At 36.4% G+C, this 23,548-nt stretch overlaps 1 protein-coding gene across 2 annotated transcripts in view; it reads left to right on the top strand.

The window, feature by feature from the left end:
* Nucleotides 1-3,672: 3,672 nt before the first annotated feature.
* Nucleotides 3,673-23,548, top strand: part of sptlc2a (serine palmitoyltransferase, long chain base subunit 2a) — a 30,211-nt gene continuing 10,335 nt past the window's right edge. The window contains exons 1-9 of one of the 2 annotated variants that reach the window (XM_051868106.1): nt 3,673-3,941; nt 5,971-6,165; nt 6,449-6,603; nt 6,851-6,999; nt 9,288-9,412; nt 12,018-12,111; nt 14,544-14,649; nt 14,840-15,059; nt 17,246-17,372. In XM_051868106.1, the coding sequence (XP_051724066.1) occupies nt 3,822-3,941; nt 5,971-6,165; nt 6,449-6,603; nt 6,851-6,999; nt 9,288-9,412; nt 12,018-12,111; nt 14,544-14,649; nt 14,840-15,059; nt 17,246-17,372 (1,291 nt within the window). In that variant the 5' untranslated portion in view covers nt 3,673-3,821. The remainder of the gene's footprint in view (nt 3,942-5,970; nt 6,166-6,448; nt 6,604-6,850; nt 7,000-9,287; nt 9,413-12,017; nt 12,112-14,543; nt 14,650-14,839; nt 15,060-17,245; nt 17,373-23,548) is intronic. The other variant, XM_051868108.1, reaches the window with a different exon arrangement.

The following is a 23,548-nucleotide window of genomic DNA, read 5'->3' as shown; positions in this document are numbered from 1 at the left end:
AACACAGTCCAGTGGGGGCAGGGGGAGGGGGGAGCAATCAAACTCGGGTTCGGTCCAGGCAATCATACCAAGTGTGAAAGCACCCTTACTAACAGCTTGTGCCAGCGCAAACTCTCTTTTGGTGTTAAAAAAAACTACTGTCAGTATTTACTAAAGACAGTCAGTGAAAAATTTGCGCTGAAAAAGCAGACACATTTATTTTTGGTGTTAACCTTATTGAATATGCATTTGTAGGAGTTTCCCTTTCAGATACAAAATGGGAGTATTTAAATGAATCATGCAAGGTGATTTGCTAAGGTTTGCTCTAGTCAATTTACTGATATCTGCGTCATTATTTACCGCCCCAAAAAAGCATGTCTTAAACCAGATGCTAATTTGCGCTGCTCCTGGTAGATTGCATTGGTCATTATGGAAATGATCCGGCTGTGTTGGTGTTCTTTAATTTGTGTGCCATCAGTAGATCACGTGCAGAACTTTCCACTCCCATAGAATTGCGCTCTCATGCTGATTTGCCCTGTTTAGTAAATCTGACCCCAAGTGTTAGTTTTCTTTTGAAGGATGAACAAATAATGTTTTTGATCATCACATTAAAAAAAAAAAAACATTTAAATCGGATACAATATAGAGATTTGAAGTGCTGGAAAATGTGTGTTTTTCACTCTCAAAAGCTTGTACGAAGCCTGAAATGAATAGTGTAAAAACATCCGACTATTTCTGCCACAATACCATGGTTACAGTTAGCATTACTACATTAAATCCATGGTGAATGTTGATGATTTGTGGATTAAAAAGCCTTCTATAACTTGTTCATTCATGGCACAATGTTTCTCCTGGTTTCCATGTCAGCGCTGTTTGATCTATATCTATCTATCTATCTATCTATATATATATATATATATATATATATATATATATATATATATATATATATATATTATTACTTATTATACCATTAAGCTCCGTGTAACACAGATAAAATATGCCCATATAATATAACACTGTTTACGCAAATGACTGTTGTCAAGGATGTAACAGCATATTCAGGATTAAGGGCACCAATGTAATATAACAGATATATAAAGCACATGTCTGTTAACACTAATGTGAATATTTGAGGCAGTGTGTCCTGCTCAATGTCAATGGTGATAACAGCCCTGCCTGCTGTTCATTCAATCTCACAGATGTTTTATCGCAGAGTAATGACTTCAGTCCATGATCCAGTTAGACTATCCCTGAGGCTTTACTGAACTTGTGCACACATTTTTTATCTGATATTTCACTCTTCATATCATAGCCCATGTATCAGTCTCATGCAGGGGGTTAATGTCTTTTACAATCTAGTTTTTGAACAGAAACAGAAAGTGTCAGCTATTGTTCAATGTGCGCTAAATGAACAGCACAGTCTTATCTTGCTTGGGCAGCATGAGATTGTGTCTTTTTATTCATTCATTTATATGTTTATTTATTTCCAGGTCTTTCACAACTCAAGCATGTTCAAGGCGACAATGATGTCATTGTGCGGAAAACAGAGGGAAGGGCCTTCTTGGGCTGGTAAATCTAAAGAATCATTTATGTCTTAACTGTGGTTGAGAGAGGGCGTTCACAAGCTTTTCTCCCAGCAGAAGACATAGGGTGTAGTCTGAGCTGTGCAATGCGCTGATTCGGGCAAAATCCTATAGTTCCTAGACAAACTGTGCGACCGGTGATGTAAGAGAGACACCAACTGGCCCAAAGTGTTTACTCCATATAGTGGAGTGATGCACTGTCTCAAGTTGCCTTGGATGAAACCGTCTACTAAATAAATAAATGTAAATGCAATGTAAAATGTCTCTAATGTATTTATACTATTTATTAGTTTCTATGTTGCATTATGTTGTTTACACTCATATATCAATCTATCTATCTAAATATTTTTGTGAATTCTGTCCTCGAAACTAAAATTTCAATATTATCATATTTTTGTAATAAACACAATAAAGCATAATAAAACAAATATGTGTGCGTTTCTTTGACATTGGTGCTGTTTCATTAATTGTTTTGTTGTTTATTAATTTTTCACATTTAGCTAAAAAGCCTATAATAATAGTAGGTTACGCAACAACATGCCCAACTATTGGTCAAAGTGTCAAAAGGTCAATGTGTGCTCAGCGAACTGTATTCTCCTTGGTAAATAATGATTAAAATGTTCACGATTTTTTTTTTTTTTTTGTATCCCAGATTTTAACATATAGGGCCTACAGAGAAAATGACATTCAAAAACAAACCTTCTCTGGGGTAAAACATCTAACAATAGCCACAGTCTCCCCAATATAATAATACACGTTTTATATTGGCATAATCTTTACGTTTTAGTACATTATCATTTATTAATATAATTTGTATTCAAATTATTATAATAGCCTATTACATGTAGGCTATAGAAATCTATATTTTGTACACATTTATAAATGCTTAAAGTGTTAATTCACCCAAAAATGAAAATTCTGTCATTAATTACTCACCCTCATGTCATTCCAAACCCTTAAGACCTTCGTTCATCTTTGGAACACAAATAAAGATATTTTAAATGAAATCTGAGGGTATCTGAACCACACATTGGCAACAACATTATTGCACCTTTTGAAGTCCAGAAAGGTATTAAACACATATTAAAATAGTCAACGTGACTACAGTGGTTCAACCTTAATGTTATAAAGCGACAAGAATATTTTTGTGCGCAAAAACGAAACAAAAATAACGACTTTATTTAACAAAACATAGTGAACGCAGTTCAGCGCTTCCGTGTTCTACATCTAAATGCCGACTCATTATTGGCCAGCTCCTGTCAGCATCACAGGCATGCATCGTGCTGCTCACGTGATCAGCTTTGACCAATACTAAGCCGCATTCGGACGTAAACATGGAAGCCTTCACTGTGGTTACTGCCTCAGGAGAATAGATTGTTGTATAAAGTCGTTATTTTTGTTTTGTTTTTGCGCACAAAAAAGTATTCTCATCACTTCATAAAATTAAGGTTGAACCACTGCAGTCATGTCGACTGTTTAACCATGTTTTTAGTACCTTTCTGGATCTTGAAAGTGTTGATTATATCGCTGTCTATGGACGAGTCATAGCCTATACCTCTCGGATTTCATCAAAAATATCTTAATTTGTGTTCTGAAGATGGTCTTACGGGTTTGGAACGACGTAATTAATGACAGAATTTTCATTTTTGAGTGAACATATTGATCTAATAGCTAATATTGTTGATACAAAAAATACACAGTATAAAATAATTAAAAATACCTGATTTTCATCAATTGACTTGAATGGAACTCATATTTTTAATTATATAGCCTATGAAAAGGGAAATGCGTATCACTCGGGAAATGGATGCAATCGTAGTTATGTCCTAATCTTGGCATGTTGCTTCCTCCTGCGTTTCTTTGCCAAGTCCAAACATATTATATAAGATTGTTCACATTTTATAGTTAATCTGATTTCATTTGCAACTGCAAGCATCATACAAGTATTTGAGTTATGCAGGGACAGACAGGTGAAACACACAGAGGTTACTCGAGTTCATTCCTCCCAGCAGCAGAAGCGCGCTGGAGTACCACGCCCTTTGCAATACAAACCACGCCCAATATCCCAACTCTGCCTTCTGATTGGTTGGCGCGAATAACGGGGCGTTGATTTCCGGTGTGCGGAGGCTGGAATTTCAGGTTTCCCTCTTGTGGGTTTCGGGGTAGCGTAGCGGGGACGCGCGTCTCCCTCATCACCGACTCATTACCATCTTTTCGTTTTCATGCATTTGATCGTATGTTTAGTCTTAGATAAGTATGACTGAGAGCGCGGGGAATAAAAAAGAGGATTGTCATGCAGCGAATGGTGTGAAACCAGGAAGAAATGGCATGGTGAAGAACCATCATCACCATCATCAGTATCAAAAGCAGGAGAAGGTGAGGCCATATCATGCATTGACTCCTTCGAATCATGCATGTCAAATATTTCATATCTACATGTGCATTTTGTTGCTGATAATGATGATGATGCATGGCAACACAGCAGCTGTTCTCAATAGTGTGGCTCCCTCGGTGGCGTTCAGTTAGTGCACGACATGCAGTTTCACTGTTTATGGCATGATCACATGTGGAAAAGTAAAGTTTGACATTCAGATGAGTGTCTGAATCTTTCTCCTCATAATATCTTTTTATGAGCCCTGGCCATCGCAACATCTGAAACACGATGATCTAGCTAATGTGCCAAAAGTGGAAACTGTGTTTGTTGAACCAGAAAGTTAATATGCATTGCAAGTTGCAACCTCATGCTGTCTTTGCATTTGTAAGTCAAATGCATTTAGAAAGGCAAGCTAAGATTTTGGTGTCTTTTTTTGTACCCAAGACTTCAGAGACTTTTAAATATAAACCATCCTTGGGAAGTATTCACTGTCTCCTTAATATAGTTATTTACTAGGTTTATATTCAATCACTCTGTATAAAAACACTTTAGGTTTTAGTAATGCACTTTAGAATATGTAGTTTTTGTGAATATTTCTATTTATGTTAGTGTACATTTCATATAAATATATAGAAAATAGATCAGGTAATACAGTTCTATTTCTATATTTGATTAGCCCCTGTATTAAATATGTGGTGGGTTTTACTAGCATACATATGTTATATTATATAATACATCATTATATATACATATAAATATTAATATGCAAGTCTTATTTTTATTAATATTTACATATGTATATGTAATATAGGTTACTGACCCCAAACTTTTGAACAGTAGTTTTACTAATGTACTAGTTTTAATCTAAAGATGGAAACTTTTTATTAATAACCAAGTGGTTTATTGTATGTTAGAAGGAAAATTATTACCGATTAAATTACAATCATAAAAAAAAAATTATTTTAAATGATTACTTCTTAAAATTCATATGCCAGAAAAGATTTTGAGAGTAATTTACTGTGACTTTACAAAAAAAATAAACTTAATTTATTGGCGTAAATTTTTGAGAGGAAGAGGAATTTTGTCAGAGGAAGAATATTGTGCAATTTACTGTTACTGTAAAATATATAAATATTAATTAGCAAATCTTATTTTTCTTAATATTTACATCTGTATTCTATATTTCATTTAAGTTAATTGATAATAAATCAGTCAATGGATTTAATAGCTAAATAGCCAAATGCACTGAGGAAGGCAAGTCAAGATCTTCTTGGTGTCATGCGAATGTTTGGAAGCAACTCATGATTCAAGTTAAAGCTCTAAGAATTTCCGTCATGTGCCTCTTGTAAATGTTTTGAGTGGGAGATTGGTTAGCTTAATCCATTCCAAGATATTCCATACTTTGTTATTGTCACATCTCTTTTGTTTATCCAACAAAAACTGTCTTATAAAGTCATATAAACTCTTTTGACTTTTGCTCTGATTCTCTCTGCATTGTAATGGTTAACAACAGCCTTTAAAGGTATATCACACAGATCTAGCTTTTGTAAATCTTGTTATCGCACATTTTTTGAAAGACTTTTCCTGGAAGCCACTTTAAGCCTTGCAAAATCGTGCTGCTGTCTTGAAGCTGGTGGCGGCTCACGTGGATGTCACTGTTGCTAGACTCCGCGGTATTTGTTAGTTGGGCATGACTAGTCACATGAGCCTGCAAAATCACAGGGTTTTGAATGAACTGCTTGATTTGTTTGGTCCAGAACTTGTGTAATCATTTGGTCACCACGAGTAACAGAGTACTTGACAATGGGAGGTCAAACTTTGAAACTGTTTAAGTTAATCTTACTTTTGCAAATTATCCATGAATAAAGCTTGAAATCTTACAAATACATGCCACTATTTCTGTAATAAACTGTTAAATTAACCAAAAGGGATCCGTTGTTCTGCAAACGTTTGCATTCACACAGCTTGTAATCAGTAACCACAATGTGATGGTACCATGACTACAGTGTTTTTATGGGTTTTGCTTTACAGGTTTACCATGCTGCATGCAATGGAGAACTTTACAGTAGGCCGTTCATGGAGTCCTTCGAGGAAACTCCCATGCTGGTTGCCGTGCTCACGTACATGGGTTACGGCATCCTTACGATCTTTGGATATCTGCGGGATTTCATGAGGGAGTGGAAAATAGAAAAATGCCACATAGCCAGAGAAAGGGAGGTGCAGAAGGTAAATCATGTGTGCTTGGTGGAAAAAGTAAATATATACACTACCGTTCAAAATAACTTTTTGAGGAAGAGGTGATTTTGTCATAGGAAGGATATTGTGCAGTTTACCGTTACTGTAAAGTACTTTAGGGCACTGAAAGGTTGTGCTTTGTTTTGCTACGTGCCTTTTATGGGTGTTGTTCTTCCTAAAATATTGGATCCAGGACACGAAATGTAAGGTGTAATGTTGCTGAAACAAAAATGTCAAGTATGTGACTGTTTCTGTTACTTTTTTTCCCCCCAAGGACTTTGTTCCACTTTATCAAGACTTTGAGAATTTCTACACAAGGAATTTATACATGAGGATTCGGGACAGCTGGAACAGGCCCATTTGCAGTGTTCCTGGGGCCAAGTTTGACCTTGTTGAGCGAAGTTCCAATGATTACAACTGGACCTTTGAGTAAGTAGAGTGTCTTGAACCTAAACAGGAAAAAAAACACCACGTCTTGACTGTTTTACCTCCCAAGATGAGAGCTGCATTAATCTAATGATACTAATATCAAGGTCACTTTCAAGCCCATGTACAGTAAACTTTCGAAAGTAAGGCTTTAAATATGATTTGACTGAGGTTGTATGAAACTTACCACCCAGTCTAGGATTAGCATCTAAAAAAAGAAATCTAACACAATTGTATTGTACTCTTTCAGGTACACTGGGCGAGTGGTAAAGGATGTGATCAACCTGGGCTCGTATAATTATCTGGGCTTTGCAGAGAACACGGGCTCCTGTGCCACAGCTGCTGGAGATGTGACGGTGAAATTTGGGGTGGGCGTGGCCAGCACCAGACAGGAAATGGGTGAGTGCTCATTAGTTACTCTTGCTTTTTAGTATAGGGACATAATTGTCCTTAATGGGCATTAATTATTGGTGCTCGCTCACAACCTTTAAACATTAAAGGAGACCTATTATTCCCTTTTTTACAAGATGTAATATAAGTCTTAGGTGTCGCCAGAATGTGTCTGTGAAGTTTCAGCTAAAAATACCCCACAGATCATGTATTATACCATGTTGTACCATTTTTGAGTGTAAGGAAAAACATGCTGTTTTCGTGCATGTATCTTTAAATGCAAATGAGCTGCTGCTCCCCACCCCGTTTTCCAGAAGAGGGCGGAGCCTAAAGCTTGTGCCTCGGGTACTCTGCCAAAAATTAACAAAACATCTATTTGGTTTTGATTATCTCTATCGCATTCACACTCATGTAACATTGCAGTTCTTTGTCATCATGAAAGTTAATTATTTGCATGCGTTTAAAAGCCATAACAGTTTCAACTTTTGATATATGGTTTTCTGAGTGCACACATTCGAAGCATGTGCATAGAAAGCTGACTGAGTGTTAAACGGATTTTCTTTTACACGTCTTATTGCACTTAAAGGGATAGTTCACTCAAAAATAAAGATTCTGTCATCATTTACTCACCCTCAAGTAGTTCCAAACCTGTATGAATTTCTTGTTTCTGTTGAACACAAAGGAAGATATTTGGAAGAATGTCAGTAACCAAACAGATCATTTACTACCATAGTAAGAAAAATAAATACTATGGTAGTCAATGGGGGGCGAGATCTGTTCGGTCTGTTTATCTATCACCCTGTCTACACCAAACGTGTCGTGCCGCAAAAGCTAGAAGCTGTCCACACTGGACGTGACAAAGCGACTGTTGCAAATCCATTTGTCTTTTGTATCAAAAGTAGTTTGAATGCTTGAAGTACATCAGAAATAGAATGGGGCATCAGTTTACCATCGGGTATTTTCCTGTTGCATTTAGTGTAGACAGCATCACTGATTAAAATGGGTTCTATTTGCTTTTGTCGCTCGCGTCACAGCACTCGCGTCTGGTGTAGACACAATAAAACATACATGTCTTGCGTTCAAAAACGGCTCAAAAGAGCACTTAACAGAGTGAATGCAGGTGAAACTCACTAACTGACCAATTACCATGTAGCAACACCCTTCAAGCCATGCAGAACATGTTAACAATGGATTAGAAAATAGTGGGAAAGCATTCAGGCTGACTCCGACATTGCTGACATCTTTTGCGCTGGTTAACATTAATTTTTAAAAAAAAAAGTAAGTTAAAGTTGCGATGAAGCGGAAGTAGAGACAGATCTTTTCTTCTGTATTGTGGCGTACATCTAAGTACAACGGATTATCAGAAAAAGAAAAAATGTAGGGCAGAGACTTGGTTCTGTTCACCGGTTATTGATTGGATGGAGGCAGAATGACTGAATGTGAGCTTGCAGTCGATTTTAAGAAAGTGGCTGTTTTAAGCTGACCAAATGATTGAAGTTCTGCATACGTCACTAGAGAGAAAGTCAGTCGTTTGCACCGGAAGATCCAGTTTTGATTAAATTACGAGGTCAGTTAAAAAAAAAAAAAAAAATGAAACGGACATGGAAGAATCGTTCACAGTGAGATCAATATCACATATTTAGAAAATAGTAGGGCTGCCCCCTAATATTCGACTAATCATTAGTCGACTAGAAGATGCTTAGTCGACCAAAAATTGTATTAGCTGGTTAGTTGCAGTCCATAAGGGACAGATTGTTAACGGCGGGTCCTTGTGGTAATTACAGTAAGTTGGGCAGGAAATCCAAACATTCACCTATCATCCATCGACCTCAAATATGGCTTATCATTTGAAACATGTAAGTAGTAGCAACTTTACATGGCCACTCACTCTAACGTTAACCTAGATAAATGTGCGCTATTATTAGGCGTTATTTTTGCCAGTGTGCTTTATGTGCGCTTGAGCGCTGATTAAGCTATGTATTATATATAGGCAATTAAAGGCTCATTATTACGATTTATACGGCTTATTAATATATACGTGTGATTAGTCGACTAATCGCTTAAATGAACGGCTACTATTCAACTAGAAAAATCTTTAGTTGAGGACAGCCCTTGAAAACGGTGAATTTTCATTTCATGCCGACTTTAAATCTAGTTATTTGTTATACAGTATTATGTAGGAGCTTACTAGAATGACTTTGCTTTCGAAATATACACAGGTGTTAGTTCTCTAGCTACTGTTTGTAATAGGTGAGTGTTTGCTTGCATTAGCTGATTTATTTGTGTGATTTGCTTAGGCAACCTCGACAGGCATGAAGAGTTGGAGAAACTAGTGGCGTCATTCCTGGGTGTGGAGTCGGCTATGACTTTCGGCATGGGCTTTGCAACCAACTCTATGAACATTCCTGTATTAGCTGGCAAGGTTTGAAGCTCTAGACCGTTTAATTTCCTCACTCTCTATTTTCCGGTTTGCCAACTTCTCTCTTCCTATCTCTTGCTGTGATGATCTATTCAGGCAACTCTTAAAAATCATAGTATCAGCACAGGCGGATCCCATCTTGACCTGTCAGTGCTTGTTTAAATGATACATACGCTTCTAGTTTGTGAATGTTTTTCTTTGTTGGTTTAATCACACTGGGTGTATATGTAACATTTTATCACTAGTGCAGAGGGAGGAGATCACTGTAATGGTGTAGATAGACCAACGGTTCCAACTCAAACAATTTGTGTAGCTCACACAATGGAATGCACTTGATAAGGCACAAAATGACCACAGGAAATGTGCTCAGCTGCAAGTGAACCAGAGAGATTTCCCAACCTCACTTCCTGTTACAGGCCATGAGAGGTCTAGTGATTTAGCACTGAAACACTAAGCACTGAATATTGAAACTGATTGATTTTGCAGCAGTATTAAAACAACAAGACCAAAAGAAGCAATAGATAGAGTTTAAGGCATTAAGTCACATTTTAAAAAGCATCTAAAGACATTTCAAAAGCTAATTTAAAAAATAATTTAATAAAAAATATACACTACTGTTCAAAAATTTGTAGTCAGTAAGTTGTTTTTTTTTTTTGTTTTTTTTTGCAAGGATGCATTAAATTGATCAAAAGTGACAGTACAGACTTTGACATTATTACAAAAGATTTTTATCTTAAGTAAATGCTGTTCTTTTGAACTTAAATTCATCAAAGAATCCTGAATAAAAAAATAAAAATGATCACGGTTTCCACAAAAATGTTAAGCAGCACAACCGTTTTCAACTGTGATAATAAGAAATGTTTCTTGAGCAGAAAATCAGCATATTAGAATGATTTCTGAAGGATCATGTGACACTGAAGACTGGAGTAATGATGCTGAAAATTCAGCTTTCCCATCACAGGAATAAATTATATATTAAAATAAAAAACATTTAGTTTAAATTCTAATAATATTTCACAATATTTCTGTTTTTCTACATTTTTGATCGAATATATGCTGCCTTGGTGAGCATAAAAACATTAAACATCGACCCAAACTTTTGAACAGTTGTGTGTATCCCTCATTTCCATATCTTTTTTTAAATTTTGTTTTTGACATTACACCTTTTCTGCTGCTTTTTATGTGTGAAAGGTGTTATACAAATAATACAAATAATAATGTATTGTTACTGTCATTAAATATTGACATGTATATTTATTAGTGCTGTCAAATCGATTAATCGCATCTAACAAAAATGTGTGAGTATATAATATATGTATATGTGTATATATGAGCAATATCACATGAGTAGCCGTGCGACATGGCTGCATATCAGCACGGCTGTGATTCGTCCGTAGGTACGAGGCCACAGGCCGAGTAAATATAAGTCACATAATTCATGTCTAAACAACTACATTCTCGCCTAAAAAAAAAAAAAAATAAAAAAAAAACTCTTAAAACTACAGTTCGTGGTACAACAAATGTAGTATTCGCAAAAATTACGGTGGATTTGCTCGGCCGCCATGACAGTCGCTTCAAGCGGAGTGATACAAACGGTGAAAAGGTAGCAGTGCTGATATCACTAAAATATCGCACGGCTATCAGCCAATCAGATTTGAACCAGAAAGAACTGTTGTATAAATAAATAAATATATATATATATTGTGTGTGTATATATACATCTTGTTCAAGATGTATACAAGATTCACCAGGGTTATAATTGTGAAAGAATGGTTCAGAGAGCATGAAGAATCATTTTCACACATGAATTGGCACGTCTGAATCCAGACCTTAATTTCATTGAAAGTCTTTGGGATTTGCTGGAGGAGACTTTACAGAGTGCTCACCTCTTTCATTGTCAATACAAGATCTTGACCAAAAAATGATCCACCTATTGAAGGAAATAACATCACAACATTTATTTCCATCAGGAGGTACATCATTTTTTGGTCAAGATCTTGTATTGACAATGCGAGAGGTGGGCACTCTGTAAAGTCTCCTCCAACACATCCCAAAAACTTACACTGAGGTTAAGGTCAGTGCCAGTTCATGTGTGAAAATGATTCTTCATGCTTCATGCTGTGACAATTTGAGCCTGATGAATCTTGAAATTGTCATCCTAGAATATGGCCATGATGTGTCTTCCTACATGGTTGTTTAAGAAATGAAAGGCTACACACTCCATCTTTTAGGGTTAAAATAATCGTTGCTAAACATATAACGTGCTAGAAAAATAATATCACTGTAATAATGATCCATCCACAGACTCTTAAGTATTTGCCTATTAAAATCCAAACAGCGACTTTTATATATATATATATATATATATATATATATATATATATATATATATATATATAATATTATATAATATAATATGTGTATATGTGTATGTATGTATATATAATATATGTGTGTGTGTGTGTGTATGTAGTTAGATGTTTTTAGATGCAATTAATCGCGATTAATTGATTTGACAGCACTAATATTTACATAATATCACTACAAAGTAAGTATCTACTCAGTGACCATTTTCTTACAGTGACCTGACAGTTTTTTCTGTTTGTAGGGATGTCTGATTCTAAGTGACGAGTTGAACCATGCCTCTCTGGTACTGGGAGCCCGGCTGTCCGGATCTACCATCCGGGTCTTTAAGCACAATAGTGAGTTTACACTCGCAGGCACATCTCTTATCTTACCATATCTACATATACACACACCCTCACTCGTTATTCACAGCTGTTAACAGCACAAGGTAAAGAATGATCTTTTGGTGAAGCTCCAATGCACACAAACCACAACCTACGACGCTGCATCTCCTTGAGTAGAAGATTAACAGACCTTGACCCATGTTAAAATCTTGAAGTAAGGTCTTGAAGTTTTATGAGGTTACTTATTTGCAGTCTGGATTGTATTTGGACTGAATGCCAGTTTGGTTAATGTGCAACCAAACACTATGAATACAAACGTTATCGCTGGAAAGGTCAACTCTCATTTGCAGTTTAGCTGTGTTATTTTAAATAAATCATTTAAATGGGCAATTTGGACAGATGACTGTCAGTGATTAATAAATGAGCTTCTAAACTGATAAAATAACTTGAGGTGAATATGTAATGATCCTTGAAACCCTTGAGTCAGATTGTAGAGGCTTGGGAAAACTTCAGCAGCACTCTGATTACTTATTTGTGAAGTGCTCAGATCAGTTCTCTCACTGACAGTTTGTAATGAATGTATGTGCTGTGGTTCCTTAAATTATGACCAAGGACGCGGGCAACATTTTAATACACTGACCCCAGAAAACCATGTAGTTCTCAAATGACCAATGAATGAAACCCACTTTACCAGTAGCTTATGTCACCAATATCCTGCCATTTAATTTATTTATTATAAAATATAATAGTTTATTAGGGCCCGAGCACTGATGTTGTGAGGACCCTATTGTAATTGCTCACCCAATTATTCTTCTTCTTCGAAATTAATCGCATTTTTGAGGGCCTAAACGTGCTCAAACTCATGAAACTTTGCACACGCGTCAGAAGTGGTGAAAATTTACATCTAATATGGGTTTCAGAATTAGGCGTGGCAAAATGGCTCTATAGCGTCACCTACAAAATTTCAATTAAGTGCCCTTCGTGCTAAGTTTCACATACAGTTATGAAATTCGGTAGACACATGTAACAGTCCAATACCTACAAAAAAGCCCTTTGGTGCAAAATCTGTAAACCCAACAGGAAGTGAGATATTTTGAATTTTCTCTGCAAAATTTTGGCAGTTTTTGCCATTTCCACACGTTGTACTTTAACGAACTTCTCCTAGAGCTTTAATCAGATCAACACCGTATTTGGTCAGTCTAATCTAAAGGCCTTTGAGACGTTAAATTGCGAAGATCTGGAGTTTTCACTGAAGGGCGTGTCCGTGGCGGCCTGACAAATTTCGATGTTTCACCATGAAACAGGAAGTTGTTGTAACTCGGGTATACAATGTTGGATCTGCCCCAGACTTCACACGTTTTATTAGAGTCCTGGCCTGAAGACAACTACATGGCAATATTCAGTTACAGTCATAGCGCCACCTGCCGGCAACAGGAAATGTCATGTTTTACACTGTGATTAACTCCTCATAGAGATTCAAACAGAACCACATCATATATGGTCAGTCTAATCTTAAAGCTTTAGCGATGTTAAATTTCAAAAATCTTGATTTTTCGTTGAAGGGTGTGTCAGTGGCGGCCTGACAAAGTGTGATGTATCGTCATGAAAGAGGCTGTTGTAACTCAGGCATACAATGTCCAATCTGTCCCAAACTTCACATGTGTGATAGAGTCCTGGCTTAAAGACATCTATATGCCAATATTCTGTTAGTCATAGCGCCACCTGCTGGCAACAGGAAATGGGATGCTTTACACTTTAATTCACTCTCAAATATGCCACGAAGTACCAAACATACTAGAAACACGTTAAATCATACAACACTTGGCTAAGTGCTAATGTATGCGATTAACGCCACGAAACAGGAAGTTGTAGTAACTCAGGCATACAACGTCCGATCTGCTCCAAACTTCACATGTTTGATAATAGTCCTGGCCTGAAGACATCTACATTGCAATATTCAGTTACGGTCAAAGCGCCACCTGTTGGCAGCAGGAAGTGTGGCAATTTGAAATTGACTTGGCCATAATTCTCCTGTATTTACTCGCTTACATGCATCTCGCCCACTGCTCACTGTTTTCCTGATGCCAACGGGTGGCGGTGAGCCCGGGTGCGAGGGCCCTTTCATCGCTGCTTGCAGCTTTAATTGTTATTAATAATATTAATAATAATAATATTATCTATAGGTAGATATTCAGTGGTTCCAAAAAAACATAACATAGTATATATACTGTATGAACATAACATAGTATATATAATTGAACAGTTGTGCTGCTTAATATTTTGTGGAAATGTTGAAAGGTTTTTTAGGTTTTTTTGTTTTTGTTTTTTTTCTTCAATATTTTATTCAGCCTTGTTGAGCATGAGAGACTTCTTTAAAAAACAGCAAAAAATCTTACAGACGAATGTTAGTGTATTTATTTATTTATTTATTTGTTTCCCACTAGACATGCAGAGCCTGGAGAAGTTGCTCAGAGATGCTATTGTTCATGGCCAGCCCAGAACACATCGACCCTGGAAGAAAATCCTTATTCTTGTGGAGGGCATCTACAGGTGATTAAACACTCGTATTTTCATGGAATTCATCTCATTCATGCAAATGTGCAACTCTATACTCCTGTGGTTTTCTTAGGTGTGGAACATGTTATCACATTTATGCTGCTGCGCTGTTTACAGTTTAACCATTGAATGAATTGCCACACATTTAAAAAGTTTAATCTACTCTAACCTGTCCTTTACTTAGTATGGAGGGCTCCATCATACGTCTGCCAGAAGTTATAGCCCTGAAAAAGAAGTACAAGGCCTACCTTTACCTGGATGAGGCTCATAGTATTGGGGCATTAGGACCCGGTGGTCGAGGGGTGGTGGAGTATTTTGGACTGGACCCCAAAGATGTAGACATCATGATGGGCACCTTCACAAAGAGCTTCGGTGCCGCTGGTGGATACATAGGAGGGAGGAAGGTATGAAGTTCAAGTGCCTATTTGTAATTGCAACAAATTTCTGACCAATAGCAGAAGCCCAAAACAACAACTTGTTTATATACTCTCTTTATATTTTATATATTAAAAAGGTTGTGAAAAGTCAAAAAAGTTTAGCAGATATACACTTCCGTTCAAAAGTTTGGGGTCTATTTATTTATTTATTTATTTATTTACTTATTTATTTTTGACATTCTCTTATGCTCACCAAGTCTGCTTTTATTTGGTTAAAAATAGAGTAATATTGTTAATTATTGTTGTTATTATTATTATTATTATTATTATTATTACAATTTAAAATAACTGTTTTTTATTTTAATATATTTTAAAATCTTTATTTTTCAACAGCCATTACTCCGTTCTTCAGTATCACAAGATCTTTCAGAAATCATTTTAATATGGTAATTTGGCGTTTGAGAAACATTTCTTATCATTATCAATGTTGAAAACAGTTGTGTTTCCTAATATTATTGTGGAAACAAAATCTTTCTCTTTTAAACAGAGAAAGAACAGCATTTATTTTAAATAATATAAAAGTCTTCTTCTGACACGTCTTATCAATTCAATACATCCTTGCTGAATAAAAGTATTAATTTCTTTAAGAAAAAAAAAAATTACTGACCCCAAAAGTTTGAATTGTAGTGAAAATTTGACTTATAGTCTTTTGTTAACCTCATAGTTACGGTTAACTTACAGTATATACAAAGCTTACAAAGTATTTAAGCATTATGAAACTGTAAGGGTTATTTTTATTGTTTTAGGGTACGTTTACGCGACAACAATGCACTAAAAAAACTTCTTTTTTGCGTTTTTCGCGTACAGACGACAACATTGTCAAAACGATCCCCGTTCACACGGATCTGCTTGTGTTCTTATTGGTTACTAGTGTTGTCACAACACCAAAAATTCCAGTAGTCGGTACCAATACCAGTAAAATTTTACGGTTCTCGGTACCAATTTTGGTACCACAGAAAAATCTGTTGGAACTATTTTACTATTTTATTTAACTAGCCTATTTTTAAAAAACATATTAAATATGATGGTAATCATACATATAAATATTTGGAGTGTGTGTGTATATATACCTCAATTAAATAAATTTTGACATATAAAAAAATAAATAGGCCTAAACAAATGCTCAAACATCCATTCTGAAACAGACGTGCGTGTTTATTTTAGCTATTCCTTCAGTGAAACGACACACTACTGTAAAACTATGAAATAAATATCAGTAATTAATGGTAACCTAAATAATAAGAAAGTTAAGTATTATTCTAAAAAACATTCATTTTATATCCACACAAAGATACGTCATATAGCCGCTCTGCGCTTTGAGAGGAATGTGGGACACGAGCAGGAAAGAGATCATTTCTCTTTAATATTATCTTCATGTTATCTCCTGATGTCACAAGCAAAAGAGCTAGTTTTATCTTCAGACATTCAGGTTATGTTTGATTTTGCGCTGCCAGAGAAAGCGAAACTAAAAATCACCGGCGTGTGTGAAACACGCTATGCAAATAAACTTGACGCACCTTATAAAGTCTAATAACAAGCACAAACTGTGTGAAATAGAAATTGACGTGCAAGCAAAAAGGTTTCTGTTCTACAGTGTTTTTCCTACTTTACCACAGTAAAGAATGAGAATATAATAGGCCTAATTAAAAGCGAGTGAAGATTTGGGAAAAGAAACAGAGATTCCATGTTCAGTGGAATAACTAATGGAATATTGTTAAATTCCCTGCTAATCAGGTGACCAGATTGTGATTCACAAAACAGAATACAAAGCCAACAAAGCTTAAACGTATGGACTCACGTACCTCTCTCATTCGGCATGAACCAAAATGTTTTCATGGCTGCGATGTCACATTTAATTGCTAACCTATTAGCCTATTTCTTCTGTAAATAAAGCTTTGTGCTTCAATCATCATATTCACGTAAAAATAATGAATAACACATCTGTTCTTTGTTCCGTTGATTAGCACTGCATGTTTTTAAGTCCTTATTTTCCCTCAGGTTCTTTGTTCAATGTCGTCTATGTTTATCGTGGTTGTGTTTCTAGTTTCTAGATTCTCCTGTGTGTTTCTTGTTCCTTGTGTTTTTTACTCCTTCGCCGTGTGCTTCATTACAGCCACATCCTGACAGAAACGTCTTGCATTTTCATTCTTTAGGATTTGATAGACTACCTGCGAACCCACTCTCACAGTGCAATTTACGCCACCTCCATGTCACCTCCTGTCGTGGAGCAAATCATCACTTCTATGAAGTGCATTATGGGAGAGGATGGAACAACAATAGGTAAGTTTTACTGATTTCTCTGTACTTTGGTCATGCTTTATTTTAAGAATCTGAGGCACCCAAAAATAATTGTCATCATTTACTCACCCTCAATGCCGTTCCAAACCGATATGATTTTATTTCTTCCATGGAACACAAAAAAGAAATATTGATTAATATAATGGCCGCTTTTTTCCATATGAAAGTTAATGTATGCTACGCAACTACCACTTTGACGCTTTAAAAAGTTCATTAAGAGATTATAAAACGAATCCATATGAATCGAGCGGTTTAGTCCGAGTTTTCTAAAAAGAGACGCGATAGCTTTATATGTTTTTTTTTTAGACTTTTATTCACATATCAATATTGATCCGCGAACGTAAACAGAAGAAACCAAATTGGTTCTTGCAGAAGATCAAACATGCTGCGTAACACATGAGAATGAACCTTATTGGTTCTCGCACATCAATCAAACATGCTTGAGCTTCCGTTTAACATATCTGATGTTTGCGTTGATGAATGTTTATATGTGAATAAAAGCCTAAATTGAATCTGTTCAGTGTATTAAGCAATCTTGTCTCTTCAGAAAATTTGGATTAAACTGCTCAATTCATATGGATTCGTTTTACAATCACTTTACTTTTTAATGTGTCAAAGTGGTAGTTGTGTAGCGGTCAATGGAGGGACAGAAAGCTTTCATATTTTATTTCAAATATCTTCATTTGTGTTCCGAAGAGGAACTATTCCTTTAAGATCTTCAGAAGCACTTGATAATTACAGAAGGGGGTGTTGGATCAGGGTTGGATCTGAACTCTGCAGGTAGGTAGATCTCCAGGAACAGGATTGGGCACCCCTGATATAAAGTATATAATGACACCCTTTTCGTTTTTGGGTGAACTATCCCTAAGTTGAGTATATATGTCAACTCTGCATCATTCGGTGCACCACAAGGTGGCAGTATTGAGCCAAAAATATATAATCAGCTTGCAAAGATGTACCATGGATGGTCTTCATCATTTTGAAGCTGCTTTACATCACATTTGTACCTTTACTTACCTGGCAGAAGGTTTTTTTTTTTTTTTTTAACCAAAGTGCTATGCTAGAACTTGTATATTGCAACAGTTAATTCATATAGCACAGATACAAATCAAGATGCCAGACATGACATCACAGGAATGTTGTGTCACACAACTGATCAAGAGTAATTTTTCTGTTCACAAGATGAATGAATGTTAGGCTTAGCAAAATCAGCCCAGCCTTCAATCACCAATATGTGTGTGTGTGTGTGTGTGTCTGGCAGTCAGTCGTGTAGTAAACGCGTACCCTGTCCTCCTCTGTATGTAATTTCCTGTTCACATGTATAGTACATCTGCACATCATTGACTGAAAAACATCCCTTTACTTTGTCAACTCCATTGTTCTTGTCTTTGCTTTATCGACTGTTTTATTTCACTGTGAAAATACAATCTTTAGGTTTGTTTGCTCTGTGCGCTCTGGATAAACTTGGCCCAGAAATTGAAATAAGTGTTTCTCGAGGATCACTTTGAAGTGAGACGAGTGGGGGGGAAAGATCTGTCGATGTGAGATTTTTCTTCATACAATTTCCCAGTGCTCATAAAATGAGACTGATTAGTTCAACAGCTGTAGACAAACTCCGTCCAGGTAAAATATTTAGCTCAAAGTTTAAACCTCAGAAATGTGTTAACAATTACCCATGTAACTAGTGTGATCTGGTTAGACCCACCAAAATGCCTCTTTTCCTCCCTGCCACTCAATCAACGTTGGCAGCTACAACAAACATTCTCAGGCCCAGGTGAAGTGCTCAATATGACCAGTATGAGAATAATTTGCTTGGCTAAGGGCTATTTTCATCTCTCCACAAAGACTTATTGTTCCCATCATCCTTGAAGATGTCTCCAGAGAATATCTTGCTGTCTCCCAGTGACTTTTCTCTTCTCATTCACCTGCTGATGGACTTCTTGACTTTCACCAGCATCCCACATTGATGCAAAAAAGCTCTAGACTCTTGACTTAAGAGATTGTCCTGCTCTCTCCTGCTCTTTCTGGCATTAATAAGGTTTTCTTTTATATAATTATATGTTTTAAAACACTTTTAAGTATTTTAAGGCAGTGTTACTTGTTGTTTGACACTTTGATAGGTATATATGCTGATATGAGGCAGGGGTAAGAATACAGAGCCTCCTAGTGCTTTCCAGACTAATTGTCCCTCCATTATTTTAGATTAGTGCATTTGGAATTAGGGCTGGGCAGTATGACAATATCATTACCACGGTATAAAATGTCTATCGTTAGAGATTTTGCCATATTGTGTATCGCAGTATGTAAATATATATACGCATATCAGAGCACTGTTGACACTTCATAGTAATGAAATACATGAATGAGAATATAAAGGGCGGGAAGTGGTTGATGTTAAAAAGAGTTATAAGCGCAATATATCCTAAAAAGGAACGCGGTGCGGTGCTCTTGCTGACTGGCACACTGCCAAAGTGTGTGCACTAAAAGCAGTGTCTCTAAGCATGCGATCGTAAATTCAGTTCTGTTTCACATCTTATTGCTCTTGAATGGCTGAATACACACACAATTGACAAAACGCACAGAATGTTCTTAAGAACTTCCGCAGTAATATAAGCCAGCTGGAAAACTTCCGGTGAAATGTCACTTGTTGGTGTGTCGGTATCTTCAGTTTCCTTAGGTAGCTTTAACAGCATCAATAGTGTAATACTTAGTTTATAATTAGAATATAGTCAGTGTCAACACACAGTAAATTTAAGATTTATTGTGCTTTAGTTCATTGAATAAAATGTGAGTTTTCACAAGTGCTCCAAAATCATTGATCTTGAGCTTGAGCTGACTGACTGACAGCTGTTGTGATAAAGGGAGGGAGAGCTTGGTGCTTGCTTTCTGTGTAATTCATTCGCAACAAAAGTTATTGTTTTTCATGAGATTTTGACAGTACTTCATACTTCACCTTGACAAAATGTATTTGTAAACCTAGTGATTTTATAATGTTTAATATTTATTCTAAAGCAAAACTGAGTGAAAATATTACAGAAAATGCCTAATATGAGACAATAAATGGTCCTCCGCCACCATCTGCTGGTTATAGTGGTAATTAATGTCTTTTATTTTTAAATAATGCTGGGAACACACCACAAGATAATCGGGCTGATTTTGGGCTCAGTTCTCCGCTTCCGACAATCCTAGGTAACGTCCCGATTATCTTGATGGCTCTACAGATTATCTTATCAGATTTTCCTGTGGTGTGAGGTGTGTTAAGAGTGACTGAATCTGCTCAGAAGAACGTCGGAGGCGCCCCGATCGCGAATCGTAAATATTCAGCATCAGAAATCCTGATGTGTGGGTGGAACCCCGAGAGCAAACGCGTGCACGCTCTGGAGATTATCATGTGAAACGAAACAATATCCAATCAGAAAGCGAGCTGACAGAAGACGGATGCATACGCATTTGGACAGCAGAGACGGAGGATCAGCTTGTCGATTTGTGGCAAAAGCACGAGTGTTTATATGTGTCCAGTAAAACATACCAAAATCAATTCAAACACTATCAACGCAATTTCTTCCTGCCTATCATTTGTCATGTTTACTCTGAAGTCTCGAGAGATTTGTGAGATTTTCTGCTTCTCGCAGAGTACAGGTTTTTTTTGTTTTGTTTTTTGCTTGAAACAGAAAACCATTCACTCTTTTTACATTCTTTACACACTCTTCTATTTAATAAATTCAGGATTTATCCAGAACTTCAAAGAATTGCTGTGCGACATTATTTGAATGCAATTGGGGCTTTTAGGCGCACACAGTAATAACAGGTTACCGATTAACCGATGACATTTATTGTAGATTAACTGATATTGGAGCATGCAAGAGTGAGAACAAAGGTGGACCCGAACAATCAGAGTGTTTGTGTGGGTTTGTTGGGGGGTTGATGCACAAAGAAAACTAATCAAGCAAAGGTCAACTGGGAGACATCCTGTGTACCCTCATGGGAACTGAAAGCTTTTCGTTCCCTCTTTCTTTGGTCCTTTCATTCTCGATTTCTGTGGCCCACTCCAGCCTCACTTGTTCTGTTCTGTTTTACCCATAAGTCAGTGGCAGTCATATTTGATTTGATGCCTGCGGCACTGTATTGATCTGACAAGTGACTTCAGTGTGAACAAATTGTCTCCAGCTCTCATTTACTGCCAGGCTTACAATTTATATTCTTTAATAATGTGCCATTTAATGTCACTTGTTTTAAAACAAAGATTCCAATCACAGTTTTATAGTTTATGCAATATTAAATTTTTCAATAGTTCTTAAACAGTTTGACACCTAATTAATTCATATGCCAAGTTTGTTTTGGATGTCATACTTGGAGGTTCACTGTACACTCTTATTTTAGCCAATGTGGTGATTTCATCATCAGGATGAGGATAGAGTTGGTGTTCATTTGTTCTAGTTCTTCATTTGAATTTGTCCTTTACTCCACGTACAATGCAAAATTCTCAAGGAGTATTTTTGGTTAAAATATCTAATAATTTTTGAAAGAAGATCGGTTTAGATGTGAAGCAACAGTGTGTACAATATTAAGACTCTAGAGAGTTTTGTGTATATCTTTTATATTCAATATAATTGTATTTTATATAATTCCACTGGCAGATTTTTTTTTTTACAGTATAAACTTGTTGAACAAGTGAAAAAATCTGTCAGTGCAATAAGACAAAAAACACTTATATTCAAGATAATGAAAACAAGTCTTAAAATCTTATGCATTGTTGCTTTTCAAGTAATTTTATCTTGTTTTAAGAATTTTTATATATTTTTACTGGAAAACAAGTCAATTAAAAACTAATTTTTTTGCAGTTTAATGAGGCAGTTTTGCGGTTTGTCCTGGCCTAAATTTTCAATTCAGTTATTGTTTCTGAATACAGATGCAGATGCTTTCACAGTCTAGTGGTTTCACAGTCCGACGTGTCCCTGGCCTGAGGGGAAATAAATTTTCCTTCGATCAGATCTGGCTTTCAAACCATCCAAAACTTCTGGCGTCCCCACACAAACATGTAGTTAAGAAATATTCCTCGCCTTGTTTGTTCTCAGGAGAAAATGAGCTCGAAGAGAGAATTTGGAAGATTCTGCCTCGTAAATCACAGTAGTTACCCAAGTTGGCATTTTTACCTTGTGTGTGGTGATTGGCATACCCAATCTCATTGTTAAGTCTGATTACCTCTCTGTACACACAGGCGGACTCGACAAACACTGGACATTCATCTTTGTCTTGAGGTGTTGACTTGCTCTGCGAGAGAGGGCAGATACACATGTTTTAGGTGTAAGAATGTGTTTACCCACACCCCCCTTAGAGCAGGGTAATGTATTGTTATTCCAGATGTAATGATGTGCTTCTGTTTCTTTAACACTTCCATTGTTGTGCAAGTATTTCAGACCAACAGACCTACCCTATCTTGTATCTATTGACGACTAGAGCTGAAACATCTAATCTAATAATAAAAATAATCAACAACACACTTCATTTTCGATTTTATAGTGTCTTTGCACGGTGCGCACAGAAACTCTGTGGCATCGATGATTTCCACAAAGAAACTTTAAAGGATTAGTTCACCCCAAAATGAAAATTCTGTCATTATTATCACTCATTACTATTACTCACCCTCATGTCGTTCCACACCCGTAAGACCTTCGTTTATTTTCGGAACACAAATTAAGATATTTTTTGATAAAACCCGATGGCTTAGTGAGGCCTGCATTGACAGCAAGATAATTAACACGTTCAAATGCCCAGAGAGGCACTAAAGACATATTCAAAACAGTTCATGTGACTACAGTGGTTCAATCTTAATTTTATAAAGCGATGAGAATACTTTTGTGTGCCCAAAAAAAAAAAAAAAACCACTTTATTCAACAATATTTAGTGATGGATGATTTCAAAACACTGAAGCTTCAAAGCTTTACAAATCTTTTGTTTCGAATCAGTGGTACGGAGCATGTATCAAACTGCCAAAGTCACATGAACCATTGAAATTTCGAAACGTTTTGAAACATTTATGACGTAACGAAGCCTCATTTACTGAAATCACATGACTTTGGCAGTTTGAGACGCGCTCTGAACCACTGATTCGAAACAAAAGATTTGTAAAGCTTCGAAGCTTCATGAAGCAGTGTTTT

Source organism: Ctenopharyngodon idella, chromosome 17 (genome assembly GCF_019924925.1).
Source record: "Ctenopharyngodon idella isolate HZGC_01 chromosome 17, HZGC01, whole genome shotgun sequence".
Lineage (NCBI taxonomy): Eukaryota > Metazoa > Chordata > Actinopteri > Cypriniformes > Xenocyprididae > Ctenopharyngodon > Ctenopharyngodon idella.
Note: the sequence above shows the minus strand (reverse complement) of the source record. Positions and strands in the feature narration are given on the sequence as shown.